The sequence below is a fragment of the Sceloporus occidentalis genome, unplaced genomic scaffold (assembly GCF_023333645.1).
Source record: "Sceloporus occidentalis isolate IW3139 unplaced genomic scaffold, rSceOcc1.0.p SCAF_9, whole genome shotgun sequence".
Classification (NCBI taxonomy): Eukaryota; Metazoa; Chordata; class Lepidosauria; order Squamata; family Phrynosomatidae; genus Sceloporus; species Sceloporus occidentalis.
In genome coordinates, this window is record NW_028316989.1 from 29,244,181 (window position 1) to 29,268,963 (window position 24,783).

General features: G+C 43.6%; 1 protein-coding gene across 14 annotated transcripts in view; it reads right to left on the bottom strand.

The window, feature by feature from the left end:
• Positions 1–24,783, bottom strand: part of LOC149307144 (tight junction protein 1-like) — a 248,817-nt gene that overhangs the window by 115,943 nt on the left and 108,091 nt on the right. The window contains exon 1 of one of the 14 annotated variants that reach the window (XM_089538394.1): positions 2,598–3,046. The exons of the other annotated variants lie outside the window; for them this stretch is intronic. Coding sequence (XP_089394520.1) covers positions 2,598–2,639 — 42 coding nt within the window. The 5' untranslated portion in view covers positions 2,640–3,046. Of the gene's footprint in view, positions 1–2,597; positions 3,047–24,783 lie in introns of those variants that run through there. 14 annotated transcript variants of the gene reach the window in all.

Here is a 24,783-nt window from a genome sequence, read left to right on the forward strand (position 1 = left end):
GCCACTGAGAGCAATGCAAACCTGCCTTATCCAGAATGCTTGGGCCCAGAGATGTTTTGGATTTTGGAATATTTGCATATATGTTAATATAATGGAAATGGAACCAAGCCAAAACACGAAACTCATTTATGTTTCCTACACACCTTATACACATAGCTGGAAGGTAATTTTATACAGTATTTTTAATAGTTTTGGGCATGAAACCAAGTGTGTCTACACTGAATCCTCAGTCACCCAGGTGAACAATTTTGGAATATTTCAGTTTTTTGGAATTGCTGAAAAGGGAAACTCAACCAGGTCTAAATAAACAGGGTCACTGTCCTGTAAACTTCCAGGGAATGAGCTTTCCCATTCAAACCCTGTGGGGCTTACTTCTGAGAAAACATGCCCTGGATTTAGCTACCAAAATGCCATCCTAAACATGTTTATTCTCAGGCGATAGACCCCACTGTATCCTGGAAGAGTTGGCCTGGATTGAACAGGCTCAAATTCAAGTTGCCTTGGCTCACTCTTTGAAAACATGCAAAAATAAAGCCTGAACTGCCTTCCACAAAGGAAAGAACCCTCCAGATATCTAAAACCAAACCATATTCTCTGTTTTCCTCCACCTTCTACCACATTCAACAAAGCCATATGCATATTCTTATGCCTCTAGGCACCAACCCTTGGTCCAACAGGTCTGTTGTAAGCAAAGGGTCTTTGTATGAGTTTTAAGCATCCCTCTATCACTCAGACCTGAAGAGAGTGACTCACTCAACCTCCACCACCAACAAATACCCCCAAACTGCCCCCTAGGCATGTGCCATAAAGTCTGGACTTTTAAATCCTTTTTAAAATGCATCTTGTGGCTGTTAGACAAAGTTTCCCAGGATCTACAAAGAGCAGCAGGACTTTTTCCACAACAAAAGCAAAAAGAAGACAATAGAAAAGGGGGGAGGATATCTGGGAAGGGGGTCACAAGCTCAATTACAGTAGCAATAGGAAAGAAAATGGGTTGGGGGCTTCAAGGAAGCATAGCCCAAGCTTTAACCCCACAAGTCCCCCTCCAAAACAAAAATACCCTACTACTGTATCAATATGCAAAGGGATCTTGTAGCGCCTTTGAGAGTAACTGAAAGGAAGAAGCTACCAGTTTCTTTCAGTTAGTCTCCCAAGGTGCTACAAGATCCCTTTTTGTAAACTGATTTCCCAAAAACATACCAGAATTTTCCTTTCAGTTAGACTCCAAAGGTGCTACAAGATCCCTTTCCATACTGACGTCCCAAAAAAGAAGCTACCAGATTCTTTCTTGCAGTTACTCAAAAGGCAGGCCAAAGATCCCTTTCCATACTGGTTTTCCAGTTAATCTGAAAGGTGCTCCAAGATCCCTTGGCAGAATGATTCCCCAAAAAGAAACTCCCATCTTCTTTCTTGCGGTTAGGTCTCCAAAGGTCCTCCAAGATCCCTTTCCATACTAGGTTTCCAGTTAGTCTCAAAGGTGCTCCAAGATCCTTTTACATCCTGACTTCCCAGAAAGAAACTCCCAGCTTCTAACAGTTCAGACTCAAAATGTGCTCTACGATCCCTTTCCATACTGGTTTTCCAGTTAGGCTCAAAGGTCTTCCAAGATCCCTCTGCATCCTGGTTCCCCCAAAAGAAACTCCCAGCTTTCTTCTTCCAGATGGGTCTCCAAAAGTCCTCCAAGATCCCTTTCGATCCTGATTTCCCAGAAAGAAACTCTCAGCTTATAACAATTCTGACTCAAAATGGGCATCCTGGTCTCCCAGTTCATCTCAACAGCTCCTCCAAGATCCCTCTGCATCCTGGTTCCCCAGAAAGAAACTCCCTGCTTCTTTCAGTTACGCTCCAAAGGTACTACAAGATCCCTTTGCCGACTGGGTTCCCAGTGAACCCTGACTTCCCAGAAAGAAACTCCCAGCTTCTCACAGTTCAGACTCAAAAATGTGGAGACTGTGTTCATCTGCACAACTCCTCCAAGCTCCTCTGCATTCTGGTTCCCCCCAAAAGAAACTCAGCTTCTCTCTTCCAGCTGAGTCTCCAAAGGTCCCCCAAGATCCCTTTCCCTCCTGCTTCCCCAGATTTCTCTCCCTCCATTCCTTGTTCCAAAGCCCTAAAAGGACCTTGTTCTGTGTGCCTTGGAAGCCTCTTCCTGGCCCCAAAGTGTGTGGGGCAGAGCACTCCCCACAACCAGATCCCTTGCCAACCAAAGGCACCAAAGCCAGGTCCTTTCCTTTCCTTTGGCGCACCAAGGACCCCCTTCTCTCTTCCCAATGGGGCGCCTTGCTCCCAAACCCTGGGACCCTGGGGCCCCCTTCCCCTTGAAGCAAAGCCCCTTCTGCCCCACAACCCCCCTTCCCCCCCAAAAAAAAGCCCTTCTTCACGTGCCACAACAACCCCCCTCACAAGCCCAAGCCCTCCAGGGCGCACAGCAGACTCCAGCCAAGTTGGAGAGGGGAAGGGGGCACCTGGGAAAAGGGGGTCTCCTTTCAAACCGGGGGTCCCCCGGGGGCCCAGCCCTGGCCCCAGCCTCCTTGGGGGTCCGGGGCTTCAAGTGTGGGGCCCCTTTCCCCCCTGGGGGCCTTTTATCCCCGGCTTACCTTGCTGGAAACAGTCGCGGCAGCAGCTGCTCGGGCGGACATTTTGTTTCCTTTCCAAGAGGAGGAGGAAGAGGAGGAGGAGGGGAGAAAGAAAAAGAGGGGAAGGGGGAAGAGGAAAGAAAGAAGGAGAAAAGGAGGAGAGGAAAGGAGGGAGGGGGAGGGAGGCCTTTCTCCTCCTCCTCCTCCTTTTCTTCCTTCCTCTCTCTTTTCTTCCTCCTCCAAAAAGGATGGAGAGCTGGGCCCCCCCTGTTTCCTCTCCAAACTTTGCGCCTCTTAACTAAGGCGCCTCTGCCTCCAGCAGCAGCAGCTGCCCCAAGAACATGATTTCCCAGGGAAGGAAAGGAGGGATTAAAAAAAGGAAAAGGAGGAATAAACAAGAAGAAAAGCAAAAGTCCAAGGGAGGCTGGAGCAAAGGGGGCACTCCCAAGCCAAGGAGCCCCAAAGGATGCCTGGAGAGTGGTCCTCCTCCTCTTAGTCCTCCTCCTCCTCCTCCTCCTCCTGCTGGGCCCTCCTTTGCCCAGCTTGCTCTCGGCTAGCCCTGCCTCCCTTCCTCCCTCGCCTGCCCTCCTCCTTCCTCCCTTCCAGCCCCAGCCACTGGCTTGCTTGCTTGCTTGCTTGGGAGCTCCCATTCCCTCGCCTTCCCAGAGGGGAGGATGCAAAGCCAAGCCCAGAGATTCAGATCCCTCCAAAAGGGATGAGGAAGGTGTGTGTGTTTGTGTTTGGGGGGGTTGCCTTTTTCTTTGGCACAGGTTTGGAATTGCAAGATAAGGGGGGAAAAGCAATGCAATGCACACCCAAAAGGAAGCACCAAGCAGGAGGAGGGTTGGCAGGAAAGCCCCCTTTGCAAAGCATGGATACACACACACACACATATATATACATACACAGGTATGTATGCTCAAGAGAAAGCCCCCTTTGGAAGGCAAGGAGTTTGGGATATGTATGTATACCCAAGGAATGGGAATGGTAAAAGCACTGTCCCTTGACATTAAAGCCCTCTTTGCAAGGCCAGGAGTTTGGGAGAGAGAGAGAGACATGTATGTATGCCCAAGAGAAAGGGGACTGGTAAAGACACTGTCCCCTGGCATTAAAGCCCCCTTTGCAAAGAAAGGAGTTTTATGTATATACACACACATATGCCCAGGAGAAAAGGAAATGATAAGAATGTCCCCTGGCATTAAAGTCCTCTTTGGGAGAGAGAAAGGCTCAGGGAAAGTGGCTTTTCTCCTCTTTTGCAACATACATTGCTACTCAATAACGACCCCATATATATATATATATATATATAGGTTCAATATATCAGGAAGCCTCATAATAATACTAAGGCTAATGGCCTCTTGCAGCAAAACCCTCTTTGCAAGGAGAGAGTGCGAGAAAGAGGGAACCTTGCCAGGCCCAAGGAAGGTTGCTTTCCTCTCTGTTGCAACACACATTTCTGTTAAATCACGACTATAGATAGATAGATGCATGAAAGAGAAAGGAAATTGGCAGGGACCATGACAATAAAACACCCCTTTGCAGCAAAACCCACATTGCAAAGGCAGACTTGAGAAGAGTGCCTTGCCAGGCTTCAGGGAAAAGGCTGCTTTGCTCTCTCTTTTTGCAACACACCTTCCTCTTCAGCCCCTTTTGTACTTCATTGTTATATTTTGTATTTTACAATTGTTGCTGGCTGGTTGAAATGGGAGTTTAAGAGGATTGTGTTGTTTTACCATATATTGTTGTTTTACAATATAGATAGATACTATTATTAATGTATTTTGTGATTGTTACCCGCCTCCATCCTTTGGGAGAGGCAGGGGCTATTAACAATAATAATAATAATAATTTATTTATATTTAAATAAATTTATTATTTATTGATTTTATATAATTTAGTATATTATTTATTATTGATTTTATATTTATATATATATACACACACGTATAATATAAATATATATATTTAAATAAATTTATTACTTATTGATTTATATAATTTAGTATATTATTTATTATTGATTTTATATTTATATATATATACACACACGTATAATATAAATATATATATTTAAATAAATTTATTACTTATTGATTTATATAATTTAGTATATTATTTATTATTGATTTTATATTTATATATATATATACACACGTATAATATAAATATATATATTTAAATAAATTTATTACTTATTGATTTATATAATTTATTATATTATTTATTATTGATTTATAAATTATTTATAGATATAATAATAATTTGTACATTGTTTATTTATTTATATTTAAATAAAATTATTGTTATTATTATTTCGCAGCAAAGCTCACTTTTTTGTTTGGCAAAGAGGAAAGGTTTCTTACAATGCTCCTTTTCCTTTTGCATTCTCTCCCCAGTGCTAATGATACAAGCATAATAATTATATTTTATATAATTATAAAATTACACACACACATATATATATATATTAAAAAACCACACACACATAAGGAGGAGGAGAAAAGGCGTTTTGCAAAAGCCCAGGGCGCTGGAAGGCAGAGTTTTTGCTGCTCCTGGGCCAGTTTCATGTTCAGCATCAGGTCCCCCCCCTCTCCAGGCGAGCGCAATGGTTCGGTCCGCGGTTCCTGGCGCTGACTGGGGCAGCCCAGTTTCCTGGATCGGGAGAGCCTATCAGCGGCGGAGGGGGGGCAGGCATTGTTGCTGCTGCTATTGGTACTGCTGCTAGGCAAAGGACAGCTGGAGATGCAGAAGGGATGCAAAGGAGGGATGAAGGGTCTCCTCTGCACTGGGAAGTTAATGCATTTTGGCATCACTTTTAAGTGTTATTTATTATTATTATTTATTTGTAATAATAATAAATTGTGTTGCAGCTCCATCATAGGGATGCAGTCCTGGGGTTTGTAGTTTTTGCAAGGTCCTTGGCCTTTTGCTGGGTGCATCTGCCACCGTGGGAATTAAGACACTTTGGCATCACTTTTAAGTGGTGTTTATTATTATTATTATTATTATTATTATTATTTGTAATAATAATAATAATAATAATAATAAATTGCATTGTAGCTGTATAGGATGCAATCCTGGGCTTTCTACTTTAACCGCCTGAAACTATGTACATGTAAAAAATACCCTTTTAGCCTGCATATGATGTTGTAATTTAAAGGTATACTTTTCATTTTGCTCACTGTTTTATGTCACAACGTAGTGGTGATGTGCGGGAATTACAATGTATGAGTTGCATTAGTACAATGCCTCCAATAAATAAATAAATAGTAATAATCATCTCAATCCACCTAAGCATTAGGAAGAACATCTTTGCTACAATAACCGAGAATGGGATAAACTTTGTTAGTGGATGATACATTCTCCTTCTTTGGATGTCTTTAAACCAATTATAAGAGCCAGAATGGCACAGTGGGTTGAGCATTGCGGTGTGACTGGAGACCAGGGTTCGAATCCCAGCTCAGCCATGGAAAGGCATGGAGTGACGTTGGGCAAGTCAGGCTCTGTACAGACAGACCAAAATAAAGCTGCTTCGGGTCACTTTGGAGCTATGCTGTTTAAATGACGCATGCGTCCTAAGAGGCCAGAAGCCGCGCCAAAGCCACACTCCAGTCCTAAGGACTGGGGCACAGCTTTGGGGCAGCTTCTGGCTCTTAAGATGAGTGTGTCATTTAAACAACATGCCTCCAAAGTGACCCGAAGCAGCTTTATTTTGTTCTGTCTGTATGGGCCCTCACTCTCTCTCAGCCTCAGAGGATGGCAAACCCACTCTGAAGAAACCTGCCAAGAAAACCCCTTCATAGGTTCGCCTTAGGGTCCCCATAATTCAATGGTAGGGGATCCTGGGAATTGTAGTTTGGTGGAGGCACCTGAGCTCTCTGACAAAGAAGTCCCAATGGCCTATTACAGACTGCCAAAATAAAGCTGCTTCGGGTCTCTTTGATGGTATGCTATTTAAATGATGCATGCATCCTAAGAATCCGGAAGTTGCACCAAAACTGCACTCCAGTGCTTAGGAATGAAGTGTGGCTTTGGTGCGACCTCCGGACTCTTAGGACCCATGCATCATTTAAATAGCATACCTCCAAAGAGACCCCAAGCAGCTTTATTTTGGCAGTCTGTAACAGGCCATCGTCTCACAAAACTACAGTTCCCGCAGCAACTTTCTTCCTAATGAATAATCCCACTTTCCCAGCTATATCAGTGCATTTGGATACTGCATTTCAACAGCAGCCAAACTGTAATTTGGAGGAGAAACATAGTTTTACTACTCTTATTCCTATCTGTAAAGACTGTCACTGGACCCTATTTCTTAGGCCTCAAACCCACTGCAGAAACAATCCAGTTTGAGACTGCTTTAACTGCCCTGGCTCAATGCTAGGGAATCCTGGGAATTGTAGTTTGCAGTGGCACCAGAGCTTTCTGATGGAGAAGGCTAAATGCCTTCCTAAACTACAGTTCCCAGAACTCCTTAGCATTGCATTGAGCCAGGGCACTCAAAGCAGCCTCAAACTGCATTATTTCTGTAGTGGGTTTTGGACCTAACTAGTCAGCTGTTTATTTTAAATATTGAATATATTTCATTTGGAACTGGATTATATGCCCCCTGTTTTTCTAACATAATAAGGTTGGGGCTTGCAAAACTAACAGCGTCGATGTTTTTGTCATTCCCAGCCAGAGCAAAGAAAATGCAAGAAGGGCATAATTTGATCACTTTACAGAGGCCTAGAGCAATACATGGCTGCAGTGTTGGATTCTGAATAAGCCACAAGCAATGCACAAACCCGGCTGGAAACCCGGATAGGAAGGATTCGCACAAAGTGAGGCTGCATCTACACTGCAAAAAATAATCCGGTTTGACATCACTTGAACCACCAAGGCTCAATCCTATGGGATTCTGGGAACGGTCGTCCGTTGCGGCACCTTTTCTATCCCCCAGAATAGGACAGTACTCCAAAATCTCAGCAATGTTCTCCGTTTCTATCTTTTTTCACGCTCCAGCCATGCTGGAAAGGAAGGAAAAGGCTGGGACCACAACAGGAAATCTGCTTTTGAACAGAGGAAAGGCATGAGGTCATGCGCTAAAAACGGTTTCCAGAAATCACTTGTTTTCCAGGACTGCTTTCTACCTCAAAAGGACACACACACCCAACATGAGTTTGTGTATTTATACAAATGTTAGATATCAAAACTCACTCGCACTGTCCTCCATTACTTTGGAACTGTTCCTATTTTTCTGGAAAATCGCAATTCTCCACCCCTTTTAAAAAGAAAAAAGAGGGTGAGGGTATTTTCCTTTTCTTGCTCGCCAACCCATCCTCAGCCAATTGCACCACTGTGAAACGAATGAAACTTTAAACACTATTGGCTTCTTAAAAATTATAAATGAAAAGGCTGGGTACAATTTTTCAGGGAGATGCACGGATCCCACGGCCTGCCTTATGCGCCGCGCTTGTTCTGTAATGATCCTTTATTGACTCTTCTTCACAAATGGGAACCATGGTGCATTTTTCATGAGCTACTCAATACATGACCCTGGGCCCGCTCCAGCCCACTTCCCCCTTTCTTTAACCACCACAATGACGCGACGGCCAAGACCACGCTAAGCGCCTGTATTAATAAACAGCTCCCATCGCTCCGGAGAGTGCAACCTCATCGTATTGAATTGCCTAGGATCAGGTTCCCATCTTTGAGCTTTGATACGGCAGCTTCACAAAAAAGCGAAAGGAGGGCTGGTGCTCCGCAGAGAATTCACTTGGAAGATAAGTGACCATAGAAAAAGAAAAGAAAGCTCCATCAAACATTGCTGTTGCTTTGGATTTGCACATTATCTTTGCTAGGCACAGAAGCGCACAACAAGGCTTACGTTTACAATTTTTGCAGCCACAAAAGAAGCTGAGTTGGGGCTTTTGTCATCCTAGGGGCGTAAGGCAATGGTTTCCAAAGTTTGGTCTTCCAGATGTTTTGGACTTCCACTCCCAGAATTCCTAACTGTGCATCGACAGGGGAAGTATGGCCCTGTTGGTGCTCTTGGACCTTTCAGCGGCTTTCGATACCATAGACCATGGTATCCTTTTGGAATGCCTGAGGGAACTAGCAATTGGCTTTGCAGTGTTTCTGGTCCTATCTCTCGGGCAGGTTCCAGATGGTGTTGCTTGGTGACAGTTGTTCGGCCAAGAGGAAGCTCAGTTCGGGCGTCCCTCAAGACGCGATACTGTCGCCAACGCTATTCAACATTTACATGAAGCCACTGGGTGAGATCATCTGGAGACATGGGGCGGGGTGTTATCAGTACGCTGATGACACCCAAATCTATTTCTCTATGTCTCGGACTGCTTCAGTGACCAAGGAGGGCATCTCTCCTTTGAATGACTGCCTGAGGTCGGTGATGGATTGGATGAGGGAAAATAGACTTAAGTTGAATCCAAACAAAATGGAGGTACTCATGATAGGTAACCCCAACCCAGGTATGGAGATATGTTCGCCAGTCCTAGATGGGATCACACTTCCCCTGAAGGACTGCGTCCGCAGCTTGGGGGTGCTCCTGGATTCGTTGCTTCATCTATCAGATTGACGCGACAGCCAGGAGCGCCTGTTATCAGCTTCGACTGATATGCCAGTTGCGCCCCTGCCTTGAGCAGCGGGACCTAGGAACGGTCGTACATACCCTGATAATCTCTTGTCTTGATTTCTGTAATGCGCTCTACATTGGGCAACCCTTGTGCCATGTCTGGAAGCTTCAATTGATACAAAACATGGCAGCCAGACTGGTCACCAGAAAATCTAGATTTGACCGAATTACACCTATTCTAAAGTCATTACACTGGCTGCTTATTAGCTTCTGGGCTCAGTACAAGATGTTGGTTATTACCTACAAAGCCCTGCGTGGTCTGGGTCCAGTCTACATGAGGGAACACCTCCTCCCATATAATCCTTCCCATACACTCCGTTCCTCTGGGAAAAATCTTTTACATCCCAAAAAGACCAGATTGGCGGTGAGCTCCTGGAGGTCTTTTTCTGCTGTGGCTCCTAAAGCTTGGAATGCCCTGCTGGAAGAGATTCGCCAATTATCCTCATTGGAGGCTTTTTAAAAAGCGACAAAAACCTTTCTCTTCTGGCAGGCCTTCCCTGAGTGATAACCGCCCAGAACCCATTCTATCCGTCCTTCCTACTATATCTCCTCATCATTCACAGATTGTAGAATAATCTTGTAGTGTTGTATTGTTGTATATTTTAATCATGTCTTATGTTAATTTTATAGTTTGGGAGGGAGGGTTGGGTCAGGGTTTTGTGGGTTTTATTGTTTTTTATATTGTGTATCATATAAACTCTGCTGTTACCCACCTCAATCCCCAAACGGAAGAGGTGGGCTATAAAGAAATATTTTATTATTATTATATTATTATTATTATTAATTGGTGGCCAAGCCAGCGGGGGCTTCTGGGAGCGGAAGTCTAAAACACCTGAAGAACCAAAGTCTGGGAATAAGCATAGGAGACTGAGGCTTTGGTTACATCTGAGCTGCAGAAATAATCCAGTTTGGGACCACTTTAACTGCCAGTGCTCAAGGCTCTGGAATTTCTGGGAACTGTAGTTTTGTCAGATATTTCTCGCTGAGATTGCTCAGGTGCCCCAACAAACTGCAGTTCCCATAATCCCGTAGCATTGAGCCATGGCAGAAATAATCTGTCATCAAACCAGATTATTTTTGCAGTCAGATGGAGCATGAGATAAAGCTGTTGCTGTTACTCTTTTTATAGCCTGGGAGAACACCTCTCTAGGAATTGTTAGGTCTTCCAACACAAGTCTTAAGGCCAACATCTGGCAAACGTTGACCATAGAATTGCACTGGAGGACCTATAAATGCCTAGAGAAGTGTTTTTTCTAGGAATCTCTAGGTCCTTCAGTGTGACTGTATGGTAAATTTCCAGCAAAGTTGCACTGGAGGATCTAGTGATTCCTAGAGATTCCTATATTAATCAGATTCCTATATTAATCAAGTCTCATAGAATCATAGAGTTGGAAGAGACCGCACGGGCCATCCAGTCCAACCCCCTGCCATGCAGGAAATCCAATCAAAGCATCCCCAATAGATGGCCATCTAGCCTCTGCTTAAAGACCTCCAAGGAAACTTAAAGACCTCCTAGTCTGTGGATAATCAGATCCAGAAAAGTCAAAGTTGCAAATGTGGAGGGCCAACTATATTTTGTCTTAACTTACATCATAAACCGCTTTGAGTCCTGTATTGGGAGAAAGGTGGGATATCAATAAAACAAATACACTGCCTGTAACTCAGAAAATGTTTTTGTTTTAGACTGCAACATCCAGAACTGTCAACCAGCATAGCCAGGAGCCATTCTGTTTAGGGAGTTCTGGCAGTTGTAGTCCAAAACAAATCCATTTTTTGCCAGTTCTACAAGGAACCTCATAGACTTTCCTGTACATGAAGGAGTTGGCATAAGCCTCAGAGTCACACATGTGAGGACAACAAGCTATAAGATACCATTCCTTTTTGGCCACCAACTCAACCAAATGGTGGTTTGTTTTGCCAACTAACCAGGATATTAAAAAATGAATATGTGGATTTTCTGGCTTTTGAACAAACTGTGGTTATGATATGCTGGGGACCAAACAGAAAAGCTTTCCCTTTACATGCAAAGAGAAGAGAGGAGAAGAGAAGAGAGAAAGCAAACTGATGCTCTGCTCAGGCTGTTTGTTTATCAATAAACCATGGTTTGCTGTTACGTCTGAATCAGTCCAGGAAGAAGAAAAGCCACCAAAAGTCTTCACTTGCATGCATACATGCTCCTTTGCAAATAGTGTGCCAAACTCCTTGCTTAAGAGGGATGCATCAGGAGAGCAACTGAACCACTGCACCGAAAGAAAACACAGTCATTTGGAAGAGAGCCGGCATCTTTGCTGATTGTTTCAGCTGCTCTGGGAAGAAGGAAATCCCATTATAGCTTCATTGTTGGCGTGCTTGCTATATATATATATATATATATATTGCAAACACAGCAAAATACAATTTAAAATTCAAACCATTGTGAATATTAATAGTGCCCATAATTGTTGCAACAAATTGTGAAGGTGGGGTTTGTTTAGCTGAGCAAAGAGCTGGGCTTTGATTGGAGAGGGGGAAGATTTCAGTGCCCAAAATATCTGCCGGTAAGTCAAACGGATCTGAGTAAGAAAGAAGTAAACGATGAGTATGTGTATGACAGTTATAATGTGCATCTGTACACGTTCTCGTTCTCGTTGAGCCAGGGAAAGGAATGCACTTTGTAAAAAATAATCCTACGACTGAATTGCATTGGTAGCCCTAACTCAAGGAGATCTACTGAATTAGTGGGTTTTATGTATGTATGATTGATGTATGATTCGCCATTGATTTGGTAGGATTCAGTCCTAAATATAGTGGGTCCTTGGTGTCTGCTGGGGTTTGGTTACAGAACCCTCTTTCCTTGGATAACATAAAGTTATAAAATGAAAATTTCTGACACTCCCCAAAACAATGAGAAATAATCTTGCTCAGATGGATATGGCAGATGGTGGTTCCCAAACTTTGGCCTTCCAGGTGTTTTGGACACCACCTCCCAGAATCCCCAGCCAGCTTGACCAACTGTCAAGAATTCTGGGAGCTGAAATCCAAAACATCTGAAGAAACAAACTTTGAGAATTACTGAGATGAGGAGGAGTCGGAATGGAATGGAAAAAGGTGGACATGGAAAAGTGGCTTATTCGGACTACGACTTCCAAGACCTCCAGATTCTCTGTAGAATCCTGAGGCTTTCAGTCCCAAAATGAACTTTTCTGAACTTTGAAAAGAAAGGCATGGCTGGCTGCCTGGAATTGTTAGCAGGATCATTGTCAATGCTGCAAAATTCTGTTTCAGGTATGGTTTGTTGTCTCTAGCTGCATCCGCACTGCAGAAATAATTTGGCTTGACACCACTTTAACTGTCATGGCTCAGTGCTATGGTGCCCGACCTATCATTCCCACAATTCCATACCACTAAACCATGGCAGTTAAAGTTGTGTCAAACCAGATTATTTCTGCAATGCAGATGCAGCCTCTGTTAGAAGGGAGAGAAAACAGCTTGCCTTATAACCCTGAAAGAGTTTGTGGCCAATATATAAGATTTGAAGCAGCCACCACGCTTCTGTGTTCCACCGATCGCATCTCATTCTTTCTGTTTCCCTCTCCGGTTTGTTAAAATATTTATAAAGCACTTTTCTGCCATGAAGACGCCTCTCATGCAGCTCTAAAAATGACAATTCCCCTTTAAAACGCGCAAGGCCATTAAAATACAGCTCAAGCAAAAATCGGCACGAAATACAGCTCAGCAGAAAAGCCCTTATAAGCCAGCCAAGATAGCAAGCCTAGCATGGATAAAATGGTATTCAAAGTGCATTATTTCTGCAGTGTGACAGCATTCATTGCTCCATCCTATGGATACCTGGGGTTTGCAGTTTGGTGGAGCACCAGAGCTCTCTGACAGAGGAGGCTAAATATCTCATCAAATTACAACTTCCAGAATTCCATAGTGTTTATCTATGGCAGTTAAAATGGTGTCAAACTGCATTAATTCTGCAGTGCAGATGCAGGTTAGGTTTTCAGATCCTGGCTTAACCAGCTGTTTCTTGCAGAAGACGTTGATGGGATGCATGCAGAAGTATGTGGTTAAGGGAAAGCAATGGTGACTGGTGACTCATGGCAATGCAAGGGTCAATCTGCTCTGGGATGTACAGTACTCTGAACTTGAAAGGGGTACATCCAAAAATCTATTTGTGTATGTGTAAAGTTGAGTGTCAATGTGATATAGTGGTTTGAGTGCTGGACTATAACTCTGGAGACCAGGGTTCAAATTCCCACTGAGCCATGAAACCCACTGGGTGACTTGGGGAAAATTACACGCTCTCAGCCTCAAGGGAAGGCAATGGCAAACCTCTTCTGAACAAACCTTTCCAAGAAAACTCCACAATCGGTTCACCTTTGGCTCGCTATAAATTGGAAAGGACTGGAAGGCACACAATAACAACAACAACAAAGTTCAGACCAGAGGAGATTAACCAACCAACAGACACAGAAAATGAAGAGTTGCAAACGTCGCTGCTTAAACAGTCAAGCCCAGACCCTGCAGTGTCCAACTTGAAAGCGTGCCTGTACCCATGCCGAAAAAGCCCTCAGGATGTTCCTTTTGTAGCGTGCAAGGATTTGACTTCTTTTTGATCATTGAAAGTGGGGGCGCGAGTAGAGGAAACCAAACAACCACAATGACCAAATAGACAATTTCCTGTGGTTTCTCAGGCTAGTCTATGGACTAGAAAGCCACCAGCTCTCAAGATCTTTGCATGGCACAAGAAAATAATAGAGTGATTTTTTTACCCTGCTTTGTGCCTCTATGACCCACAACAGATTAAGGATGAAGGGGACAGAGATCTGAATGTGAAGTTAGGCTGCAGAAAGGTCAAATAAATCTATCACTATTCCAAATTCATATCTTTCTCCCAGGTTTGTTTGTTGTTTTGTCCCCCTCTTGCTTTCCAGTTTCTCTTTTCCTCCCAAGTATTTTTGTAGCCTTTCATCAAGTCTTCTGAGAGTCCAATAAAGTAACTTTTCCTAGATCTGCCAGAAGTTACTTTCACTTTCCTTACTACAGTGGGCTCTTGATATCTGCTGAGGTTTGGTTCCAGGACCTGCCTTGGATACCAAAATCCTTGGATGCTCACGTCCCGTTAAATACAACGGTGTAGTAAGAAAAGATGTCCCTTATATAAAGTGACAAAATCAAGCTTTGCTTTTTTGGAATATATGAATATTTTTGAACTGTGGACATTTAAATCCATGGATAAATAATGAGGGAGATAAACCCTGTTCAGAGTTGTTGGGAGTAGTACCAAGTCAATTCACTGGATTATGGTTGCTCATTCAACTGTATCCTGTGGGGCAATAAAATTGATAGCTGGGCCTTTAGCAAGGAAGGAAGGAAGGAAGGAAGGAAGGAGAAAAAAAGAAAGGCAAAGAGGGAGGGAGGGAGGAGAGAAGCAAGCAAGCAAGCAAGGAAGGAAGGAAGGAAGGAAGGAAGATCTCCTAGATCTATACCCTCTGCTGTCTAAACAGATCCCATCCTTACTATAAAGACTCATTGCTGATCATCTCCTCCTTCACCCCACCACCTTCTTCTCCCTCTCCTTAAGCACTGCAGAAAGAGGGACAATATGCTGAATGGGCAAAACGTGTGTACTCTTCCAAGAACCTCCTCTGTCTCCCTCTTCCCTCTCTCTCTCTCGTTCATTGGAAAGAACGGCCGGCCAGGGCAGAGTTATCAGCCAGACGCTTGGCGTTGCTCTCTTAATATCTCAAGCATCCATCTGCATCAAAGCCAATACGTATATCTATCTGTCTATCTATATATACACACAGGCACTCACAGCAGAGGATGATGGCACATATCAAGGAGGGTGACTGATGGAGAAAGAAGACTGGCTCAGCTGCACGGTCCCTTTCCTGCCGCAGAGCAGTTTTGGGATATTTTTATCTCAGATTTACACACTATCCTTCTGGTCTGTCTTGAGGGGAGCTCAGAGAAGGCTAAGCGTTTGTGCAGGGTGCACGTTGCCTTTGTTGTTGTTGCTGCTGCTGCATGCCTTCAAGTCATTTCTGACTTATGGCAACCTTTAGGCAAACCTATCACGGGGTTTTCTTGGCAAGGTTTGTGCAAGGGAGGTTTGCCATTGCCTTCCCCTGAGGCTGAGAGAGTGTGACTTGCCCAGGGTCACTCAGTGGGTTTCATGGCTAAGCTGGAAATCGACCCCTGTTCTCCAGAATTGAAGTCCAACACTCAACCACTACATCACACTGGCACTCAACTTTACAAAACCTCAAGTCCTAGTCCAACACTGCAACTACTATGCCATGCTGGTTCTCTTTAGAAGGTTGTTAGTGTGTTTCAGATGCCTCCTCGGCCTCTTTATGTGTTTGTGTATGCATGTGTGTGTGTACATGAAGAGCCATGATTTCTTCAGGGGAGGTTTGACTTGGCCTTTGCCCAAGGCTGAGAGAATGTGATTTGCCTAAGGTCACCCAGTGAGTTTCATGGTTAAGTGAGGAATCGAATCCTGGTCACCAGAGTCATAGTCCAATGTTCAAACCAAAACACCACACTGGTTCTTTTGGAGTAAACACTATCACTGCAATCCTTGCAACATGAGCTCCATAAGGATGAATAGTACAACTCGGTGCCACTGAGGCTACATATCATTTCCTTCTCTCCTTCATAGTTTGCACTAATAAAGGCAAGGGATTGGAAACTACAGCTCTCCTACTGTTCTGCACAATAGGTCCTCTGTTGGCCATGCTGAGTGGGGCTGATGGGAGTTGCAGACCAAAACATTTAGAGGGTTAAGGTTTTCCCAGGCCTGGTCTCTGATCACTAGGGCTGTTGTGGGTGAGAGAACGGGGTTGACAAATTCTGGACAAGAGCGCATAGTCTTCATTGTCAGACTCTCTGTTGTAAGAGCAAATTTCACACCCTCAAAGGGATCTGGATACACACTGGAATCCTGCGGTCATTTCTTAGCCGGAAATATGTCAAGAATGTATCATGTTAAGTCAGAAGCTTAAAAAGAGTGCGGAGGGGATGGCGCACACGAAGGAATCCAAACATCCCTTTTGCATTTGTGTTTGGCTTTGGCTTGCACAAAGAGCAGCTCTTATCTCTAGGCTGCATATCTTCCCTGGCAGTGTCTGTGGACTCTTGGAACAAGAAAAGGCTGGTTACACACACACACACACACACACACACACACCCCAGTCCTGAATCTCCCTGGATCAGGACAAACAAGATGGCCTGTTTGAGCAGTGTTGCGTGGTATGTTTTGAACCCTGACTATTTAAGTTGGGCTCTAGTGCTCAGATGCCCAAGCAATGTTTTTAACAGGAATTTCTACAGCTTCCTGCAAGCATTCCTAAACTAATACCAGTCTGCAGAAGAGGTTTCCCAAAGGTGCAGCTTAGGTTTAGATGTAAGTCTACAAAAGCTCATGCTACCAACTTCTTTCTTTCAGTTAGTCTCAAAGGTGCTACCAGATCTTTCCACATCAGCGTTTCCCAAACTTTGGTCCTCCAGATGTTTTGGACTTCAGCTCCCAGAATTTTTGACAGTGAGTCAATCTGGCTGGGGCTTCTGGGAATTGGAGTGTAAAACACCCAGAGGACCAAAGTTTGGGAACCACTGCTCTAAATACTAAAGAAAACACAAGACATTGAAAAGTCCAAGACATCAAGATGCACCATTTTCGGAAAGGCTGGTCTAGCAAACATAAATTGGAAACGTAAGCTGTGTTTTGTACATGAGGATGGCAAGAGCATAAGGTGTGTAAGCTGCATGTTCAGACAACAGCTTAGCAAAACTTCTCTAACACACCCCATGTTTTGCACATGGACTTTCTGAGTCAAAAGGCCACCAGGTCCTATGAGCCACAAGCCATTTCCTGGAGTTTTGTAGACCTTCAGACAAACTCTGAGGATGAAGAACAGAGAAAGAGTAAATCTAGTAAATCAGGCATGATATTAACATCCCGGGTGCAGCAGAGTGCTTCTGGATCACTACCAAAGGGCTGGAGACTGCAGGATATGAATCATTCGACCAGTTTCATTTATTTATCACCTGCAGAGTTATGGAGAAATAAATAGAAACGGCTTTTTAAAAGAAACCACCCAAAGTATGCCTAGAATAAGATTTCTCCCCTCCAACAATCCAGCTATGTACTACAAAAACAACTGTGTCAAGAACAAGCAGAAACCCTGTTCTGTTTTGTTTGTTTTTTAAATCCAGGCGGATAAAACGGTGGAGGTCTGTTTTCCCAGGGCCTGGTTTTCCTGACGCCAGGTTGGTTTGGACAGTTTTGCAAATTCTTTACAGCACCAAAGCAACCTCATCTCAAATTCAAATACCTTCTTTTAATCTATATTCTACCCCACGTCAAGTCTTGGGGAGAGGCAGGTAAGAAATAAAAAAAATATTATTATATTATTATAAGGTGGACATGGTGAAAAGGCATGCAGTACAGTAATTTCTTGGTATCCAAAGGGATTTGTTTCCAGGACCAAAATCCATGGATGCTCAAGTCCCATTAAATACAATGGCATAGTAAAACGGTGTCACTTATATAAAATGGCAAAATCAAGTTTTGGTTTTTGGAATTTATTTATATTTTTGCATATTTTCAATTTCTGGATGCTTGAATCCATGCATAAAGAAGCCATGGCTATGAAGAGACAACAGTTCTTCTTCGGAAAAGAGGAATGGGTCAAAATGTCAGCAAGGCAGTGCATCTGCTCCAAGTTTTTTGGTGGAAACCCACCTCCAAAATAACTTCAGCACTTTGGCTAAGTCCTTTAAAGTTTGGACTGAAACCCAAAAGAGGTTCACCGCTCCTCTGACATGGCAGCCAGCACCTGCCACGGATGGACAATCCAGTCACTGGCTGCTTTCCTGGAACTAAACAACTAACCATCGTACCTCCACAGCGTAACACTGAGTTTCTCATCCCATGTTTTCCCCTGAATTATTAAAAAGAGAATTGGATACCAGAACACAAGCACCTGGTGGTTATTCTAACCTTTTTTCTCATTTGACCCAGCAGTTTTCAGAGCAGGCACAGTGAGCAAAAGGAGAACACCATGCTTTCTGTTTCTGCAAAACAACATTGTAGAATGGTGGGGAAAAGAAGGTCCTACAAAAAGCATCACCCATTTTTGGATGGGGACGTTTTCCAAAACTGTGAAAGGGACCATACTGATGCTAAACTGAATGAGCCAGCAGTGCCATGCTGCAGCAAAGAAGGCAAAAGCTTTTTTAGCCTTCATTAATACAAGCCTAATTCCAAAAACCTTCTTCCAAGCCACTACGCTGCCTTCCCGCAGAGATTCTCGCTTCTCCGATTGTTAAATATCTCCCTGCCCTGGACGTCTCCATGCTGAGAAGAACCAGGGTTGTCAGCCAGCATGCTTTTTTCTCTCCCAGAGTCAGCTAAACTGTTACTTCATGTGTGAAATTGTTTATGAAGAGCAAGTGCGACGGAGACAGTGAGATGTTCTCTGATATGCAGAAGACTTTTTTTTCTCCCTTTCTTTTTTCTTTCTTCTAAAATGTATGGAAGCTGCAAACGTAATGCTGGTATTTGCCTAAACTCCTGACAAGGGCAGGCATTCCTCCCTTTTTTCTATTCGGAGACCATTGCTCCACAGAACCACAAACAATGACAACCCTGAGATGGATGCATGAGATGAATATCCAAGTGGACACCATTTTCTTCCCACTAAAAAAGAGAGTGCCATACTTTGGAAAGATCGGTCTGAGTAACTTTCACTGTGTTGATTTGGAGCGATGCTTGGAAAAACTTTGTTGTTGTTTTCTGTGTGCCTTCAAGCCATTTCTCACTTATGGAGACCCTAAGGCAAACCTATTATGAGGTTTTCTTGGCAATATTTGTTCAGAGGAGGTTTGCCATTGTCTTCCCCTGAAGCTGAGAGAGTGTGACTTGCCCAAGGTTGCCCAATGAGTTTCATGGCTAAGCGGCGAATCAAATCCTGGTCTCCAGAGTCCTAGTCCAACACTCAAACCATTATGCTATGCAGGAAAGGTTACTTTTGGGGTAATTCTCTTTGGTGTCACAGCCTGGAAGACAATTTGGAGATAAGCTACTGTATGGAGGACAAGTAACACTTTTCATGGCCAAAATTTTTTATTTTGGATGATAGTTCTCAAAATCCCCCGCCCAGCTACTGGGCATTGTAGTCTCAACGAGTAGTTTTTCCCCATGTTCTGATAGCTTATTCCATGCAATAAATAAATTATCTGTTACATCAGTGGTTCCCAAACTCTGGTCCTCCAGATATTTTGGACTTCATCTCCCAAAATTCCCGACTGTTAGCCAAGCTGGCTGGGCTTCTGGGAGTTGATGTCCAAAGCACCTGGAGGACTAAAGTTTGGGAATCACTGTGTTACATGAAACTGATTTTGGGGTAGGGTTTGGCCCTTTGGTCATCTCCTTTAAAGTGGATGAAAACCTGGAGTTGATTCACTGACCCACTGACACAGGAGGTCCCATTTACTTCCATCCAAGTGGCTCCTGCATAAAGATGCAAGTTCAGCCCTTTGAATCCTCCTCCTCCTTCTTTCCAGCCAGCCCTTGGTGCCGAATATTCACCATCCAGATAGAGTTGCATAATGAAAAACAAATTGCTAAAGCACGGGCTGAGATTTCAATTCACTGAACTGTTCATTATGCTTGAGCAAGAGTGAGTGATCTGCCCCTGAGCAGGGAGGAGCACATGAAAGGAGAAAAGGCAAATATTGTCTTTAGCTTTGTGGACAAGGGAGTCCAAATGTTACTGCAGTTTCTCTTGGCACCCCTCTTCCCGATGCACTCACTAGAGAAGACTAGGTGAGACTTTTCCAACAAGGAAAGGATATCTATCTCCAGCAGATCAAGGCAAAACGGCAGCTCATTTACCTTTACAATAACTCAGCCCAATATACCATATAGACTTGACTATGTGTCGGCTTCATGTATAAGTCAATGGGCCCAAATTATGGATTTTGATATGACCCACCGATAAGTCAAGGGTAACACTTAGGGACATGTAACAATTTGTAAATCAGTGGTCCCCAAACTGGGCCCTTTAAGAGATTTTGGACTTCAGCACCCAGAAGTCTCAGCCATAGTCTGGGATTCTGGGAGCTGAAATCCAAAATCTCTTAAAGGGCACAGTTTGGGGACCACTGGTGTAAAACAAAGGAAGCAGAGGAAGACATGCCGGCAGGCATGAGAGAGATGGATCGACTAACATTCATCTTGAATAACAAACCAAGTCAAAAAGTAGAAAGAGACTGGCTACCAATTCTGGAGCACTGGAAAGAACTATGGGGCATAAATAAAAATCTTTGTAACTGAGAGGGAAGGTCTACGTCTAATGCCTTCAAGTCATATTCCGTGGAATATGTTTTGCTTGTATCAAGCAGAGTAAGCAGGTCGCTTATCTTGCTATCGAAGCATCATATCTTGTCCTATCAAAATGGACGTCCCCCATTGTCAAAGGAAAAGCAGAACACGCAGAGCGCTTGTGACAAAACGGACTCCGAGGTGGAGTTGGCAGGCGATCAGATAAACTCATGGGGGAAACAGGACAAGCAAACCGGCCCTGTTGCCTTTGCAGAGCTGCCTGGCAGGGTCCGATTGGGACCATAAATCCACATCAGCACAAGGAACTGTTATTTCCCATCTTCTGATAGCTATTTATAGGTCTGAGCAGGGAAGAAGCAACACATATTTATTTCATAACTGTTTTTTTTTAAAAAACAAAACAACATTCTGTTGAAGTCTCCTTCATTTTCCACTTCTAGTAACTTCTTTAAACGATGATTCTAGAACTGGACCCCCAGAGCATTGAGCCATGGCAGTTAAAGCGGTGTCAACCTGGATTATTTCTGCAGTGCAGATTAGTTCCAAGGAAGTGTTATAGGACTGCAGCCTCAGACAACATTTCTGAGAAGCAGCAGAAAGCCAAATCACCAAATTAAAACATTTAAAACTTTCATAGCCTTTAATAAACCTAAGAGAAAGAGGCAAATTAAAAAATTAGGTGGCAGCATAAAGCCATTATGTATAATGGGACTGGAGCCTCCATGGATTTTGGTATCCATGGTGGGTCCTGGAATCAAGCCCCAATGGATACCAAGGGCCCACTAAAAGAGGAAGGTAAGAAGAAAACCATTTTTGTCCTCCTTCATGGATTCCTTAGGGATCCCTTGACCACAAGCTAAGACCCCCTTACTCTAACCACTATCCCACATAGCATCCATGTTCCCACACATACATGTCAGACCTATGAGGAACCCTGCAACAGTAGCAACAATTGCACTCTTTTCCCTGTGCACATCTGAGCGGCCACTGGTAGCTTTACTGAGTAATTTCTCCTTCAGGGCAGCTGCACAAATTTGACATATTTTCTGACTATCCATATTATTGAAGGTTGTTTACAGCTCAGAGCCAAAGAAGAGTAAAAGTGCTGCCACCCACAAGATCAAGCAATCTGAGAAGGCAATTGTTTTGATGGCTGCAGAAAAAGAAAAGGGGAGGAAAAGGAACAGAAAGAACTAAATGTCGGGTGCACAGCCCTATCTCCAGCTGTAAAACAACAGACATGCACACTGTTGATGTTGAGAGAGGAGAAAGATGGACAATGCTGACTCAGGGGGTCTCCCAAAATATGGATCACTTAAGTTGCCTGTGCAAGGATTTGTCAAGTCCAGTGACTCTCTTAGTTCAGAAATCAGTAGTCAAACTCAGAAAACCTTTATTCAGTAACTAGAGGTCTCCATCAGAGATGTTTGTTATCAAAACTAAACAGCAAGCATTAGCAAATCATAATTAAAACACATACAGTTCTAAATCCTTGGCGGGCTCTCTTATCATTTGTTACAAAAGCAAAGACAACATTTTCCTCCTTGGTGCCCCTTATATGTATGATGTGTGCCTCTAAGTTGCTTTTGACTTATGGCAATCCTAAAGCAACCCTATTACATCGTTTTCTTGGCAAGATTTGTTCAGAGGAGGCTTGCCATTGCCTTCCCCTGAGACTGAGAGAGTGTGACTTATTGCCCAAAAGTCACCCAGTTGATTTAATGGATGAACGGGAATCGAACCCTGGTCTCCAGAACCATAGTCCAACACTCAAACCACTATGCCGCTCTTCATCATTATATATCCTTTGTTGCCTGCCCCTATATTTTATTCTCGACTTATCCAAGGGTCATCTAAACATCCATAGTTTTTGCCCCAAAACCTGCCCTCCATTTATACATGAGGTCCACTTCAGAGGAGCCGACAAAGTCGGACGTCAGAATGTCTTGCCTTAATCTTAAATTATTTCTATGATATTAATCATTCTAATACATATTAGAGTGACACAGCAGTGTGTTGTGTGTGTTGTATGCCTTCAAGTCATTTCCAGCTTATGGCAACCCTAAGGCAAACCTAACACAAGGGTTTCTTGGCAAGATTAGTTCAGAGGAGATTTGCCATTGCCTGAGGCTGAGACAGTGTGACTTGCCCAAGGCCACCCCGTTGATTTAATGGCTGAATGAGAATCAAACACTGGTCTCCAGAATCATAATCCAACACTCAAACTACTATGCCACCCTTCATCATTACACATCTTTTGTTGCATGTCCCTATATTTTATACTCTACTTATCCCAGGGTCATATAAAAACCCATAATTTTGGCCCCAAAAGCTGTTCTCTACTTAGTCCAACACTCCAACAACTAAACTATACAGAAGTCTCTCGACACAGCAATACACTCAAACACATAGACATGTCTGTGTCCTCAGATGAGCAGATTTTACCATTCAGAAGACCTGGGGAAAACACTGATTTAGCCTAATGGCCTCGCAGCTGTACTGGTTCTGAGTTCTGCTGAGAAAAGGAACTTGCTGGAAGCGCATGTTCCTCTCTGACGACGCTTGCTTCCCTCGCCATGAGAAGACAGGCTCTCTTCTCTATTGACATGCCACTTGTACTGTGCTGTCATACACAGACAAAATGTAAGGAGAGATTACAAGTTGTCTCAACAATTAACATCAGCTCCCCGGCGCACACAAATGTTTATGCGAGCCTGCGCCTTATATAACGCAGAATACATAACGTGGATCCTACACCGATGAAGGATATTTCCATTGCTGGGTTTTTTGGTCCCACTATCTCCCAGGACCCTATGGGGGAATGAAGCCCCTTGGGGCTGTGGGTCCTTGATCCCTCTGGGGAGGCCACATACACTCTCTGCAGTTTCTCAGCAAGCCAAACAAAATGGCATTTTGACTTACAGCGGCAACATCAGAGAAAGGGAGTTGAAATTAACACAGGCTGAGTCTGCCTTATCCAAAATGCTTGCGAGCAGAAGTGCTTTGGATTCCCCCCCCCCCATATTTCAGAGTATTTTTTCCGAATATTCGCATATACAAAATTCCAAATAGTTTTGGAATATCTGCATATACACAATGAGATATCTTGGAATGGGGTCTAGTGTAAATCCGTGTACATGTGTGCCTTCAAGTCACCTTTTGCGTGCGTATGTGCCTTTCAAGTCACCAGGATAAGCTTTTGCGGAAATCGATGAAAATCACACACAGCAGGTGGAACAGAGCTTTCTGCAACGATAAAAAATATGCATATATATAAATGTGTAGCAAACAAAGGGTCTCGGGAGCTAATCCTGCAAAACAAGGTTGTTAAAAGCCCGGTCTCTGTTTTCATTTGCGGAAAGGTTGGAGGCAGTGAGGCGCATGTGTGTGCGCAGACATTCAAGGTTCAAAAGCGTTCCTTTGAGGGGAGGGAACACTGTGTGCTTGCAATTGTACCAATGTCCTGATGTTTTCTTTTAAAAAAAGAAAGGAAGGAAGGAAAAGAAAAAAAGAAACACAGTGCATGGTCTTTTTTATTAAATGTTCAGCTGTGGAATTTCAGTGCTAAAGTTTCAGGTGGAGTTAGTGTTTTTGGCAGGGAAGAGAAGCCCACCTGGAGTCTCCTTCCCAAAACACATTCCTATCCGATGGGCACCACTGTTCAATCCAAGTCTTGAGACAAAGAGAGAGAGAAAATATTAAAACCTGTTTGCAAATTTTTAACAAGAGGCGGGTTTTCTTAGCAAGAGTTGTTCAGAAGAGGTTTGCCATTGCCTTCCCCTAAGGCTGACAGAGTGTGACTTGTCAATGGTCACCCAGTGGGTTTCATTAGGGTTGCCATAAGTCAAAAATGACTTGGAGGCACACGACAACAGCAACAAATAACATAACCTGTTGCACCAAATTAGCGTTCTGTGACAGCAGGCAGCATAGCAAATGGCCTGCTGGCTGGGGATGATGGTCATGGTAGTCTAATACATCTGGATGGTGCTAGATTTGGCAAAGCTACACCTTAGGGATCTTGTAGCACTTTAGAGACTAGCTGGTGGAAAGATGTTGTAGCGTAAGACTTCGTAAACTTAGTTGACTTCCTCAGATGAATGGCGCAAGTCTGGATGACAAAAGTCAAAGATGTCATTTCCTCTGCAATTTTGCAGATAAGCTCTCCATCTTTATGTCAGCATCACCGAGCCCAGAAAGGAGCATTCTTCTTTGGCTACGTGAACTCCTCACAC